This window comes from Apteryx rowi, unplaced genomic scaffold (genome assembly GCF_003343035.1).
Source record: "Apteryx rowi isolate R43461 unplaced genomic scaffold, aptRow1 scaffold_385, whole genome shotgun sequence".
Lineage (NCBI taxonomy): Eukaryota > Metazoa > Chordata > Aves > Apterygiformes > Apterygidae > Apteryx > Apteryx rowi.
In genome coordinates, this window is record NW_020450363.1 from 96,124 (window position 1) to 109,806 (window position 13,683).

Here is a 13,683-nt window from a genome sequence, read left to right on the forward strand (position 1 = left end):
TCTGAAATGGTAATGCAAAGGGCTATATATGAATATAGATTCAGCCTTGAAGTTTTGAATAAAATTCCTAATTAGTCTAACAGAATTCTCTAACAGAAATGAAGTTAGAACATACAATGTAAGTGGTGGCACTACCAAAGAGAAGGCTAACACTTAAAAATTGCTCCTTTTTGTATATCTGCTTTCTCTCTAACCTCAAGGTTATAACACCTCATAAATAAAGCTGCAGAGACACTAGAAGTGTCTCTTTGCTCTGATCACACTGAGCCTCCTCCATTCTGGTATACCTTTAGCAGGACCTGATGACATGAAAAAGTTGTTTTCATTAACACTTTAAAGATGTTATCTGAAAGTGTGTATCAGTCAAAGCACTGTAAAACTAACTATATTCCACCCACAGCACAAGACCTTTCAAGGGTTTCCATCCTCTTAAATATCTTTAAGATGTTCAAAAGGCTGTGTTAACTTTGTCTGTGAACACTCACTCGGAGACTGAAACCGAGCTTCTTTGAACATAAATGCTATTCAGTAACAGAGCAACAGAACAAAGAAGGATATTGATCAGAGACAGATTTTCCAGATTCTTCTTTCTAAAAAATAAATTTAAATTACTGAATTACACCAGTCATTGTTTTTTGGAGGTCTTATTATCATTTAACAACTTTCCATTAGGAGCCTAATGACTGGTCCGTGAGCTTTGTAATCATACTGTGTTTGGCTTAAGAATAAATACATTCAATAAACAAACAAACAAAAATCCTTGCTGCTACAAATTTGTTTCAATTCTACTGTAAGATAAACTTCTCTCTTTAATTTCAAGAGATATGGAATTTGGGGCAGTGGTTTGGAGGGGCAGAGGCTGTCATTTGATAAGTTTTTTCACAGAAATTAGTGTAGAACAGTCCAGGTCCATGATTTGGGGCTCTAAGAGTTAAGGTAATACAAATCATAAAAATCAACACTGATAGTAATGATGATGTTGCTGGGGATTGCCATTTTCATTTTCCTTGACAAACTTTACATCAGCTTTACTATTATCATCAAATTAATAGTAAATACCATGCAATGTCTCATCTAACACAGATGAAGGAGGTTCTTCTTGCCAGGGAAACAGAACCAAATGGAAAGAAAGCCGGAAAGAGAATTTCTTCTTATTTCCTTTGAGTGCTGGGCTTTTTATGTAAAGCACCTGTTCCTTGTAAGTGGCTGCTTCTTTTTAGGATCTTGTTTAACAGCCCACTATGTGGCATAGGCAAAGCTGATACAAGAGACAAACACTGAGGCAAAACACCGTGGAATTCAACAGGGTGGGACACGGTGGCTGTTCAAATTGTCACAGTCATGCAGAAAAACAAGAAACATCCATACAACACAACAAACAACAGGCAAAAAAAAAGGTTGATATCATCAGCAGGAAAGCATTCACAACAGAGCAAGCAAAACTGTATAGACCAGCTACATATAGAATTGGGAACATCACTGTAACTATTTTGTCCTCTACAAGAACACGAAAACACTGGAGGGGAGAAGGGTGGGAGCTATATCTGCTCACTGCAGAAAGACTGACTGCTTTCTGACACCTACTAAACATACTGGTCTATAAAGCGTTTTGAGAGGACGTGCATTTCCAGTGGGGTCCTACCTGATGATCTGTTGTGTTCCATCAGCTGGTTATCCTTGCCCAGGCAGATGTCCCCCTGCGTGCTATTGCAGGCCATGTTCAAGTCCGTCTTGCAGAACGTAGGGGAGCTGGCTTGAGGGGCAGGAGGGATGTGCTTCTTCCGCTTCCTCGGCAGTTTCTGCTTTGCCATTGCCAGGGAGTAGTACATTCCAAAATTGTTAACAATAACAGGCACGGGCATGGCTATGGTCAGCACCCCGGCCAAAGCACACAAGGCCCCCACCAGCATGCCTGACCAAGTCCGCGGATACATGTCCCCATACCCGAGGGTTGTCATGGTGACAACAGCCCACCAGAAGCCGATAGGGATATTTTTGAACTGTGTGTGCTCACTCGCTGATGGGTCGTTGGGCTGGGCTCCCACTCGTTCTGCGTAGTAGATCATGGTAGCAAATATCAAAACACCTAGTGCCAGGAATATTATCAGCAGCAAAAACTCATTGGTGCTGGCTCGCAGAGTGTGGCCCAGCACCCTGAGGCCCACAAAGTGCCGGGTGAGCTTGAAGATTCGCAGGATTCTCACAAACCTTACCACCCTGAGGAAACCAAGCACATCCTTAGCAGCTTTGGAGGAGAGTCCACTCAGGCCCACTTCTAGGTAAAAGGGCAGGATGGCCACAAAGTCAATGATATTCAACAGGTTTTTGATGAATTCAAGTTTGTTTGGGGAAAAAACAACACGGACTAAAAATTCAAATGTAAACCACACCACGCAGACTCCTTCCACATATGTCAGAGCAGGATCTGTCTCAATTTCATACTGTAGAACAGCTTCTGTCCCATTGACAACCTGCTCAGTTTTGTTTATAATAGTATTGAAAGCTTCATGCGTTTCCAGGCAAAAGGTTGTGATCGAAACTAGGATGAAGAATAAAGAAGCAAAAGCAATAAACTGCAAAAAAAGAGGAAAAAAAAGACATCAGAACCACACAGATCTTCAACAATAACAATAAATCATCGATTATCATAACTTTTATGCTGATTCATCCCAAAAGCTCCCCAATTTATTCACAGATTTCTACGCATGAAACTTTGCATTCAGGCCAGAGGAGAACAGCAGACAGCTCCCACACAGTATGAGGCCAAGAGTCTGTGAGCAGGGAAGATTTTGGTGATGGACACCATGACAGACTGCAACTCATTCAGAAAGTGGCAACAAATTCTTCAATCCATGCTAAGTCAGCTGAATTCCATTCAGATTTAAGGTACCTTATGAACAACCCTCATTTATACCCACCACAGCAAAATTTAAGGCTGTCAGCTGCTCAAACAGAGAAGAGTGGGAAACTGGGCTGATCCTAATGGTCTTGAGATTATGGTTCAGGAATTTACACCTGGTCTGAAGGGTACCTCAAAGTGTCCTAGGAACAGATCCAAATAGAAGGTTTCCTTTGGATTTTCAATAATTCACAGACACAGAATACTCACTGACAGAAAATGTCTTCGGCATTATAGCTAGAGTTGGTTGCACAGCCTGTCTAGTTCAGAGTCATCCACAGTTTTGCTGAAAATCTTCACTCGTACTCCTAGGCAGGACTAAAAGTTAACCTAATGTACTTGTCCTCACTTCTAGGGCCTTTCTTAGCAAAACAGCACTTTATCTACTTTTACCCAGGACTGAGAAATCAAGTACCATTTCCCAAAAAGCTAATATATCAACATCCTTCACCCATTGTCTTGTTTTTCAAAAAGCACCGTCATGCTTCTCCAGTGCCTTCGCTCAGAAGCAAAGCTCTAGAAAACACAGGGGCTGAAGCAGTCTCCCAGTATTAGACACAACTTCAAATGTTTTCTAATCACGTCAGATTTTAACCACTCAGGTTAAACTTGGTTATACCACTTCTCTGTCTTAGGTACCTCAGGGTGCTCTGTGCTGGGTTTTTCCCTCTACTTGTTTGTTTATGTTCCAGCAAAAAATGGGTCCAGTCATTTCTGACAACAAGATTAGAAAAAGACATTTTCCTTTCTCCCATTTTCAGAAAGGCACACAACTATTTCATGGAAAACATCTAGGACATACAGGATCTGGAACAAGGCGGCAGAACTTTACCAGTGCTTTAGGAGTGCTCTACCACAGCCCTACTTTTGAAATTACAAAGCCAGGACATTTTGAACAAACCAGGAAATCAAAATATGGGTGTTCTAGTAAGAATACTTGAACCTATAAAATATTGTTAATCTGGAGACACCACAGCACTTACCTAGGATTGTTAAGGATTTAAAAAACAGGTACTACTTGATCTTTAAGTCAAGTTGTTACAGTTAAGCACCGAAGAAAAACAAAATTTCCAAGACAGGATCTCACAAAAATTAACACTGAGCCAAACAGCTGGAGGGTGAGATAAAAATCCTCACACCCAGTAGAACGCATAGAACGAAAAGGTGTTTTGAGGGCAGTTGCTCCTCTGCTAAATGATTATCTTCTTTTAAATGACAACATTTTACCAGCATATTATCATTCCAACAGTGATTGCACGGTACATGAATAGGCAATGTGTTTAAATGCCTCTCTGAGCTAGGACTTATAACGTATTCTCAGATGTGCTTGTTATTCTGGATTTCCCACTTAACAGACATTTCATAGCCACTATCACCCCTGAACAGACTTTCTAAAGACTTGAAGATTTTCAAAGGTATTAGGGCCCAAAGAGGCAAAATGATGCCTAAGCAGGTTTTGAAAATATCATAGTGCCTATATGCTTCCTTACCCATCTAGCAGCTTGAAATTGGACCATTGTGTGATATCAAGACAGAAATACAACAAAATGGCAGCAGGTGACTAACTCTCTTGGCCTTTGATTTTTATAATCTTAAACGTTCATTTGTTAGTAAAATAAAAACATATAATAAAAATCTCAGAGCTTAATTTATACTCATGAAGCAGGCTCTTCATCCTTTTTTAATATTATTTATTTTAGTAAATAGACTTAATGTGCTTTATGTTTGTCTTAATACTACTTACAAATCACTCAGGGTCTCATTTTCTTAATCTCCTAATCCCCTACCTGAAAATGAGCACCTTAACAATGTCCAGCAAGTAGAAAAAAATATCATGTTCTCCACTCCCATCTAATGGAAAGGGCATCTTAGGTTCTGGGTCCCAGTGCTACAGACAGGAGAAACTGTGGCAGCAGCAGGATGCTGGCATGTTACCACATCAACATCTTGAATCTCATTGAAAAAAATCTAGTTACAGTGGAGACAGAGTGGCAGCCATAAGCAAGAATGTCTCCATTCCGTCACTTTAATCCAGGCTGCAACTTTATTGTAAAGCCAATTTTGTATATTTTGGTAATCAATCACTGAATCAAGATTTAGAATTGTGTGCTACAATAGTTCGTTTGGGCTGGCATGGCTGTGTTTTCCTAACACAGAACATTAGTTAGGTGACAAAATGTTGTCTATACAACCTATAGAGAGAATTGCTTTCATTCTGTGCAACAAGTTCAAATTTGCAATGAGGGCCTGGTAGATATATTATATTCAGAGTGACAAGCTGTATCTATCCATCTAAAAAACATATATCTTAACATATGTCTAATATGTCTATATCAGACATTTGTGGCTTGTTTATGGCTTCCTTTTCCCAATCAATGGAACTAAGTTATTACACCAAGCCCTTCAATTACAAATGCTCTAAATGTGATACCTTTCAGAAGGGACTGACGCAGGGACTGAACTGAACAACTCTTATCATCCACTCTGAATTTTTTGCCGCAAGCTAAGCAAACAATCCATCTAGCTGATTTTTACCAAGTAGGCTTTCTGCCTTTGCCTTAACTACAAAACTGCTGCACGTTCATAGCTAATTTCTTCCTGGCACCTGACACCAGTATAAACACACAAGCCCTAGTCCTGTGTGAGACAGCTACAGTCAGCAAACACAAACAGATTTATATAACCTAAGTGAATTAATCTCAGCAGACCTTTGCAAATACTCTGCATGACTTGGACAGACAATCTATTAGACTCTAAGTCAACAGTGGACTAAGAATGACCCTTGGGATGCTATGACAGCACCTTCCAGCATCTTTTTATATGGTGCAAGAGGGTATAAGGCAAACGAATGTGTGGAGATTAAGGATCACTGAAGCTAAATCATGCTATATTTTGCAATTTGGGTGAGGATTTTTAATAGATAAAATACTTTTCTAGAAGTAACACGTCTGTTTATTTCAGGTCACTATGAATGTTTTTCATCTGAGAAAAACAAAAAATTACATTCAACCTAGCCAAAAACCAAATTTACCAAAAACTTTGAAATAATAAAGATTATATGAGCATTCAACAATACAATGAATCTAGTAGTAGGTAAATAATTAGTACAGCACCTATTTTGGGGCTGTTTTTCAGCAAAAGTGTCCTCTCTGGTTCAGATTCTTTCCATAATCACCAAACAGCATGGGATTAGTTACAGGTAGAACTGCCTGACAAGCTTTTTATTACTATTATGTATAATATTGACACTGTGAAAGGCCGCAGTCTGCTTGATGCTCAACAAAGAAGCTAAGAGTTTTTAACTGTGAACCTACATTCAAGGACACTTTATTATTCCTACAGGAGAAAAACATTCAGTCATTTTCAAGATCAGCTGAGTATCCTGTTATAACATCCTGATGGCAAGCATCTTTCAGAGGTTATAAAAAGAAATAGATGAAAAAAGAAAGACGAGAAAAAACAGTTATGTCTAAATCTGGTGATAGATTTCTTGATAATCCTATGACTTCCATTCATAGCAGTATAAAACAATGAGATGTACACATTTACCTCTGAACACAACTACATATATGTCACAGATTTTGAGCAAAGGCACTCATTCTTTTTTGTTACTCCTTGTATCTCCTGTTCTATCTTGTTTTAGGCTGTAAATTCCTGGCATCAGGACATTACAGACAGAGTTTGTACAGCACCTATCACAATGAAACCGCATACACATGAAAGACCTACAATGTTATTGCAATAATCAGAAGGTTCAGAAAAAAATGAAAATGGTGGCCAATGTAAGAAAGAGCATTTTCTCAATAAAAAGAAAGAGCTTAAGGTTTTATTTTATATTAATAAAGTCATTTCCTTAATATTGTACTACACAAGATCAGACAACAGGTTGAAAAGAATCTATCAACCTTTTCACTAACAGTTGTAATGATAGAAACTGAGTTAAAACTCACACGCTAGCCTTGCTTTCTGCTATTTTCCTGCTTCATCCTAATTCCATCTTCTCATTTTGAAGGCAATGAGACTCAAAAAAACCACACCCAGTTTTGTTCATGTGAGTAACCACCACATTTCAGACAAAGCTGGTATAGATTCAAACTCCCAGCTTCTCTTGTGGATGGGGTCACCAGCAGAGTTCTGTTCCTGAGTCTTACTAATGTTCACTATAATTGAGGCACCATCCACAACCCTTATTTTCCATGAAGCATACAAATCTAAAAGGAGACTGACGGATCATCATTTGAGAAAGGCTACAGAAAGAGACAATTTTTTGTTTGAATCATTAGCAACCCTTCATTGCAGGAAGGTCTGAAAACTTAGGTTTTGACCAGTTGTAAGACAAATTCAGCCTTGGTGTACAACAAAACAATTACCTTGATCTCCTCTTTTATACCAAAGAATTTGACCCAAGCACATGGCTTAAATCACTGAAAAAAAAATTGAAGAAAAAGTCTCAAATAAGATCTTAATAATTATGATTATTTTCTCATTTCTTAACAGCTTTCCAAAAATAGCTTTCTTGTTTGTTTCAATGGGCAAGATAAAATTGCCTTTCTTCTCTTAGGTTTTCTTCTTTTCTCTGGGGGCAAAATGTTCTTAAGTGAGAGAATGGTTGTATAGACAGTCCAGTGGCACCAAAACCAGCCATTTCCAGAAATTATTTGAATTAAGAAAATTTTTAATGCATTTGGACTGGAGAGAGCACAGTTAAACGGAAAATGAAAATGTTGAGTATGTAATACAAAGCATGCAGAAAGTTCTTCATTAAGTAGTTAAAGCTCTCAGTAGGCTGACAATTCCCTCTGCTCACATTTTGAATGCAAAAAAACCTTTTGTTCATGTGTGTAAGCATCACATTTCAGGCAAAGCTGGTACAAATTCCAGCTCCCAGTTTCTGTTGTTGATGAGCTCATCAGCCAAGTTCTGTTGCTGAATCCTACTAAGGTTCATGGTAACTGGTTTAATCATCCACAACCTTGTTTTTTAGTGAAGTGCACAAACCTAAAACAAGTGGTAGATGCTTGCAGATAACTGCTAGGAGGTAGATAACTTTACGATATCTATTTTGATGTGTGTCCCATGTGGAAGAGCTGCTCAGAGTTTAAAGCAATTTCAAATAACAGCCAGTTTCAGGAATACAAGTTGAACAATTTGTGGATTATCAGAACTTTCATCCATCCAATGACATGCTTTATCTGCACATAGCTCCTAAAGTGCCTCAGAGAAATTAGAGTCACTTTAAAAACCTTGGCTGCAAATGACCTGACAATGGTCTCTTAGGCGATCTCTCGATTTCACAGGAGAAGAAGGTACCCGGTCAGAGGATGCTGTGACTCACATCTAGCCCACCTGTCCAAGTTTCCTTTCCAGTGCAAACCAAGACATAGTAATGGTGCACACCTTGCTTTTGTCCTGTAATGGAATCAGGGCATGGCCTCAATTATTTTAAGGTTTACCAGCTTAGACATAGCCCACATAAATCAGCAACAGATCAAGAAATTGATCCTCATACTCAGTTGTGCGATTCATAATCATAAAATCAGATTCATATTCACTATTCCATATTCAAGACATGCTTTGTCCCTTCCTCTTCCTTAAAACATGCTGTTTCTACATAGTATTTGTATTCCAAGATGGACAGGACACAGTCAGGTAAGTGGTTAATGCACTGTCAGTTGTTGTTAATATCCTTACGTTTTGTTTGATAGTTAACTTTTGAATAAAATCTATCACAGCATTTTAGTATTCTCTCAGAAAGATCCTGTATCCTGTCTGGATACAATTTATTCTAGGTTGGATCTCAATAACCTCCTCCTTCAACTCCCCTCACTGTGTAAGGTATATTTTCTAACATGAGTATACAGTAGCAGCTTTTAAGGTTCAGTTGCTCATTTGAATTTCATTGGAGGACTTACAAGGCTTGCCCTTGATACACTCGACTACAGAAAAAGAAAACTACTTAATATTTAATAAGCCCTTGGAAATACAACATTTTATATTCTCTAATGCAGGTACAGTGCTGACTTTAAGAAAAAGTCTCTTTAAATAAATATCTTCACAAACACATTATGAGACTTGATACATAAATCTAGCAGTAATCACCTGTACATGTTGCTCGAATTTAAAACAATTTAAAAAAGAATAATACCCTCATCAGGCCTATTAGACTAATAAAACTATCATAGGGAGACAGAAAAAAAAGAAATTGCTTATTATTTCTTAAAGAAACCAAATTTGAAGGTTTGCTTGCTATTGAAGCCAAAATTCTGCTTTCATTGCAAAATATAAGAGTTTACTGAATGACTCTTAACTTTTCCTGAACAAAACAAGCATTGGGGGGATCTCCACTCTCATGAGTTCTTCATTTTCCCACCAGAGCATTCATGCTCAAAAGAATGCTCAAACACAGAGTAACTTTTCTGCTGAATAATGAAAGCAAAATGCTTAAAAGGAAAGCAATATTTTTTCCTAATACCATGGTCATTTTGAAAAATCAAAAATAAATTTCCATACTTTGGAGATTTAAGAATCATTTCCAGTGATGTCTGTTTACATTTGTTACTTTAACTTTCATCTTTTCATAGTTCTGAATATGATACCAATTATTTGAAAAAATAACTGATTCCGTTTGCTCATCCCACTTAACCCCCAGACTACAGAAGTAGAAGTGGAAATAATCTATGCACTAAACACATCCAATCTCACTAACTGTGACAATTTGATCAGATATATTAATTACGAAATTGTATTTTATAACAAGATTTTTCTTCATATGTATTCTAAAACTGATTGATCCACATTATGTCTTGATTAAAAATAACCTTAGAATAAGACAGAGGTTATATCAAAATTAATTTTAATCATTCCCATCATAAACATTATAATCTAATATCTACTTTTTCCTCTCTCAAGATTCAGGGCAGAAAAGTCTCTGTTCATGTAGATTTTCCTTATATTTGTCATGTAACAGTTTCTATCAGTCGTTTTTATTCTTCCAGGAATTCAAACCTCCAATTACTTTTTGAATCCCCCCAATTCTCTAGGAGAGAGACCCAATCAAACAGGCAACAAAGCCAATGTCATGTACTATTTCTGATCTATCACAATTAACTGGCAATGCTGATTTTTTTTAATCAAGTTTTGTAGCTGTTTAGCTATATAAAGCCAAAGTCTAAAAAAAAAAAGGCAAAAGAATTTCAGTAAACTCCAGTACTATGGGAATTCAAGAAACTGTAAGTATGGATATTATGCAAGCAGAAAAAGAAACTGTATTCGTAAGGTACGTGACATGCTCCATTCTAATGAGCAGCAGCTAGCTGTGGAACAAAATCATAGAATTAGGTATCACCTCCAGCTTCAGAGAAAGTTGTCTCTGGGTTTAGATTTGATGGATTGTTCTCATTTCTGCTTTTAACAAAAAGGGTTTTTTCCCCCTCCGTTTAAATTCATCTGGGTATCAGGAGACTGCTAAAATTATAATGTGAATTCAGAATGAGCTCTTCTGATGATCTTGCTTCCTTGTATTGCTTAATGTTCTGCTCAAGTGAAATTTAAATATTAAAGTTCATTCTACACAAACCCTACCAAAGATAGAAGCTATTCCAACATCTCACCAAACAGATCAGTCTCTTCAAGACTCAAAGTTCAAATTTCTCAAAGTTGCTATTCTTCCCAAAGTACAAGCTCATCTTAGTAGATTACTATTCCAGTCAGAAAAAAAAGGAAAAGTCATGGATGTTTTTATGCTGTGATATGTTTGGTGCATTACATCTGGGTATATTGAGTAGGAAACCAAAGACCATCAGTAGTCACTTACCAAACTATTGGAATTTGAAATATAAACTCAAGCCAAATAGGCCAGCACTACCATTTTGCATTATCACTCATAAATCATAATCTCTCATATTATCACTCTCCAAAGATTAAAGAATAGATATAGATATAGCATTTTAATGAAATCTTCAAGGGAAAAACAAGAAAATGCTAGAAAAATAGAAAACACTGTTGGTGGAGCTCTTGCTAATATTTTAGTTTTCATCTGGATAGCCTCCTGTTTTTAAATCCCCAGCACAGTTCTTTCTCTTTTGTACTCTCTCCAGTTAACATTATTTGGCATTCAATTTAATGGTTAACATTCTGCTGTTACAATTCTACACACAGTCATATTTAAATGAAAAATTCCATATATTAATACACTGTTATTGATATACTGTTTAAGAACTGCATATAGGATAGACAGTAATACGCTATGCAAAGATTTATATTGTGAGAGTATTTACAAGTTCAGACTGGCTACCATCTGTATATAGTAGTGGGAACACAAATGTTCTCTTGCTTGCTCATTCTCTTCCCATTTGTTATAGTCTCACAAAGCAGTTTTCTTTCATTACCAGCTGGAGCACAAATAAAAGGTTATGAATGCCCCTGCTCATATTCAGAAATCCAGTTCCACAATTAAGTTGCTCTAACTCAGCTGTCAGGTAAATCAGCAGCCTGACACTAGTCTACACCAGATAAACATCTGACTCAACAAATCTACATTTTAAAGCACATCATAAAGAAATAGAGTGTTATAAATTTTGCTTTATTTTAATTGCATTTAAATGACATACATCTTCCCAAAGGATCAAAAACCAATTTACAAACTTATCCTAATATATACATATATTCTGCCGCTCAACACGGATAATTTTGCTACTGCTGTGCAGCTGGAAAGAAGATGTAACAGTGCATGTCAGTGGTGGGTCAAAAGTTTGTGTGATGGGAGTCCCAGGGACAACACGGATCTGCTGTCTACGACATTCCTGCACATCCCCTGGACACCATCCCTAATTGGCTTATTTCCATGAGAGTTATTAATTTCCCAAATGACCAGAGCCATTTCACCTTGGACAAACCAAAATTATTTGACTTTGTTGTTGCTTTGAGAGGCTAAGTCAAACATGTAACAACCAACACACAGCATACAGCCCACTGCCTATGTTTTTTACTCCTGAAGATGCAACAGACCTTCTGGTTAAAAAGTAATTGCACTGCTCCAGAAGCTTTCTTTTCTCATCCACTTGAATCTATCAAGCTTATTTTACTTACGGTCTTTCTGAGCTGTGACTATCCCAGAAATATACTAGGTTTTACAGCCAGTTGTTTTTAGCTAGACTTGGCATTTCCATTCCAGCAATTATTTTTTTAAAAGGCATCAGCAAGGCTCATTTTGACCTCACTTTATTGAAAATGTCTGCATGGTTACATGGACTGATAAGCAAACCACTATCACTCATTCATTAAACATTGTTATAGATCTATGCACTAAAACAGGCAAAAAATTTCCAACAGCTCCAAAAACACAATGCATGCTCCTCTTAGAGTTAAGAGAAAGGTAAGAAATAGAAGAATTCTCTCAGTCAGTGTTCTGGGTTCTGGTATCAGACATTCAGAGGTTTCTTATTACTAAAGGAGCATCTTCCAAAAACAAGCTAAAACTCATTGAATGGCTGAAAAAGGCAGATTTTGAAGGACCCATTTCAGACAATCCCAAATTTACATGCTGTGTTAAGTTAGACTCTCTGCATGCTTTATTTTCCTGCCCTAGAATACCCGCTCTTCGCACCATTACAGCAGAGATTAGGCTCTGGGACCTGGCAACTTGAAACAGGACAGACACAGTATCTTTCCCCACTTGACTGGTTTTATTTGGCTCAGTGGGTCAAAACTGGGAAAAGTATTCAGTATAATACTATTTATTATTCATAGACTTTCACAACTATGCAGACAAATGAAGAAAAGAGAGAAGTCCTTAAGTAGAAGACAAATTCATGAAAAATCTATTATGCTGTAGTTTGTCTAGTCCATAAATCTTATGTCCATTAAAGTTACAGAAACATTTTGTGCCCTATCATCTTTCTCATTGAAGCACTCACAGTCATTTATGTCTAATTTTTCTCTCACTTAGAGCAAGTCTGATGACATAATTCAAAATTACACTTTGACAAATTTAGAAAATGTTACGAGTATGAGGTTTGACATCCATTAAGATTTTTAATAGACACAATCTTAGCTTTCACCAGAGAAGCCTTATAATCAAACCATATAACCTTTTTTTGCTAACCACAACCTAATCAAAACATACTGGAACTATTTACAAGTTTTCTGAGCTTGCATCTTTCCTGTACAACATAATAAAACTTGTACTGCAAGCACTGGAATGGAAATTGCCAAACTACATCTTAAAAATTGAAGAGAGAGAGCCATCTCCAAGATGTTCAAAAGCATTTACAGCCTTCAAACACCTGATTACTAGGTCTCATTTGACTAGAAGTTTTTTCTTCCTTGTACTGCAGCATTGGTTTAATTCTTCATAGCCACGGCACTGAAATACAATATAGATGATATTAACTGGTACCCTTATTGGCAGTTAGAAGAGAATAAAGTACGGAATGGAAATGGAGATTAAAATTCATCTCTCTATGCTGCTGAAGGCCAGTCTGGAATAAGAAAACAGATTCTTAACAGCTTCAGGCTAAAATATTGAGAGATGAAATAGTCTTCTTTCAGTGCAGATTAATGTAATCTATATTTAGTTAAACACATAGAGAAAGGCTTCATTAAAAGAACATTATAAAAAATGCAAAGTCAAGCACTTAAAAGTTAGGAAGTGCCTACAATGAGATTATATGAAGCAACCTCTACTCTGCCCTGGTGGGGGTGCATGGGTTAGGATACAGTCCTTATTACACAATTGAAAATTAATTACATGAACCCTGATTATAGCATTGCCTAAATCTTTATTA

General features: G+C 37.1%; 1 protein-coding gene across 5 annotated transcripts in view; it reads right to left on the reverse strand.

Annotated features, from left to right (window-relative positions):
• Positions 1 to 13,683, reverse strand: part of KCNC2 (potassium voltage-gated channel subfamily C member 2) — a 102,064-nt gene that overhangs the window by 7,150 nt on the left and 81,231 nt on the right. For 4 of the 5 annotated variants that reach the window (XM_026074289.1, XM_026074290.1, XM_026074291.1 and 1 more), the window contains exon 2: positions 1,643 to 2,573. In XM_026074289.1, coding sequence (XP_025930074.1) covers positions 1,643 to 2,573 — 931 coding nt within the window. The remainder of the gene's footprint in view (positions 1 to 1,642; positions 2,574 to 13,683) is intronic. The other variant, XM_026074292.1, reaches the window with a different exon arrangement.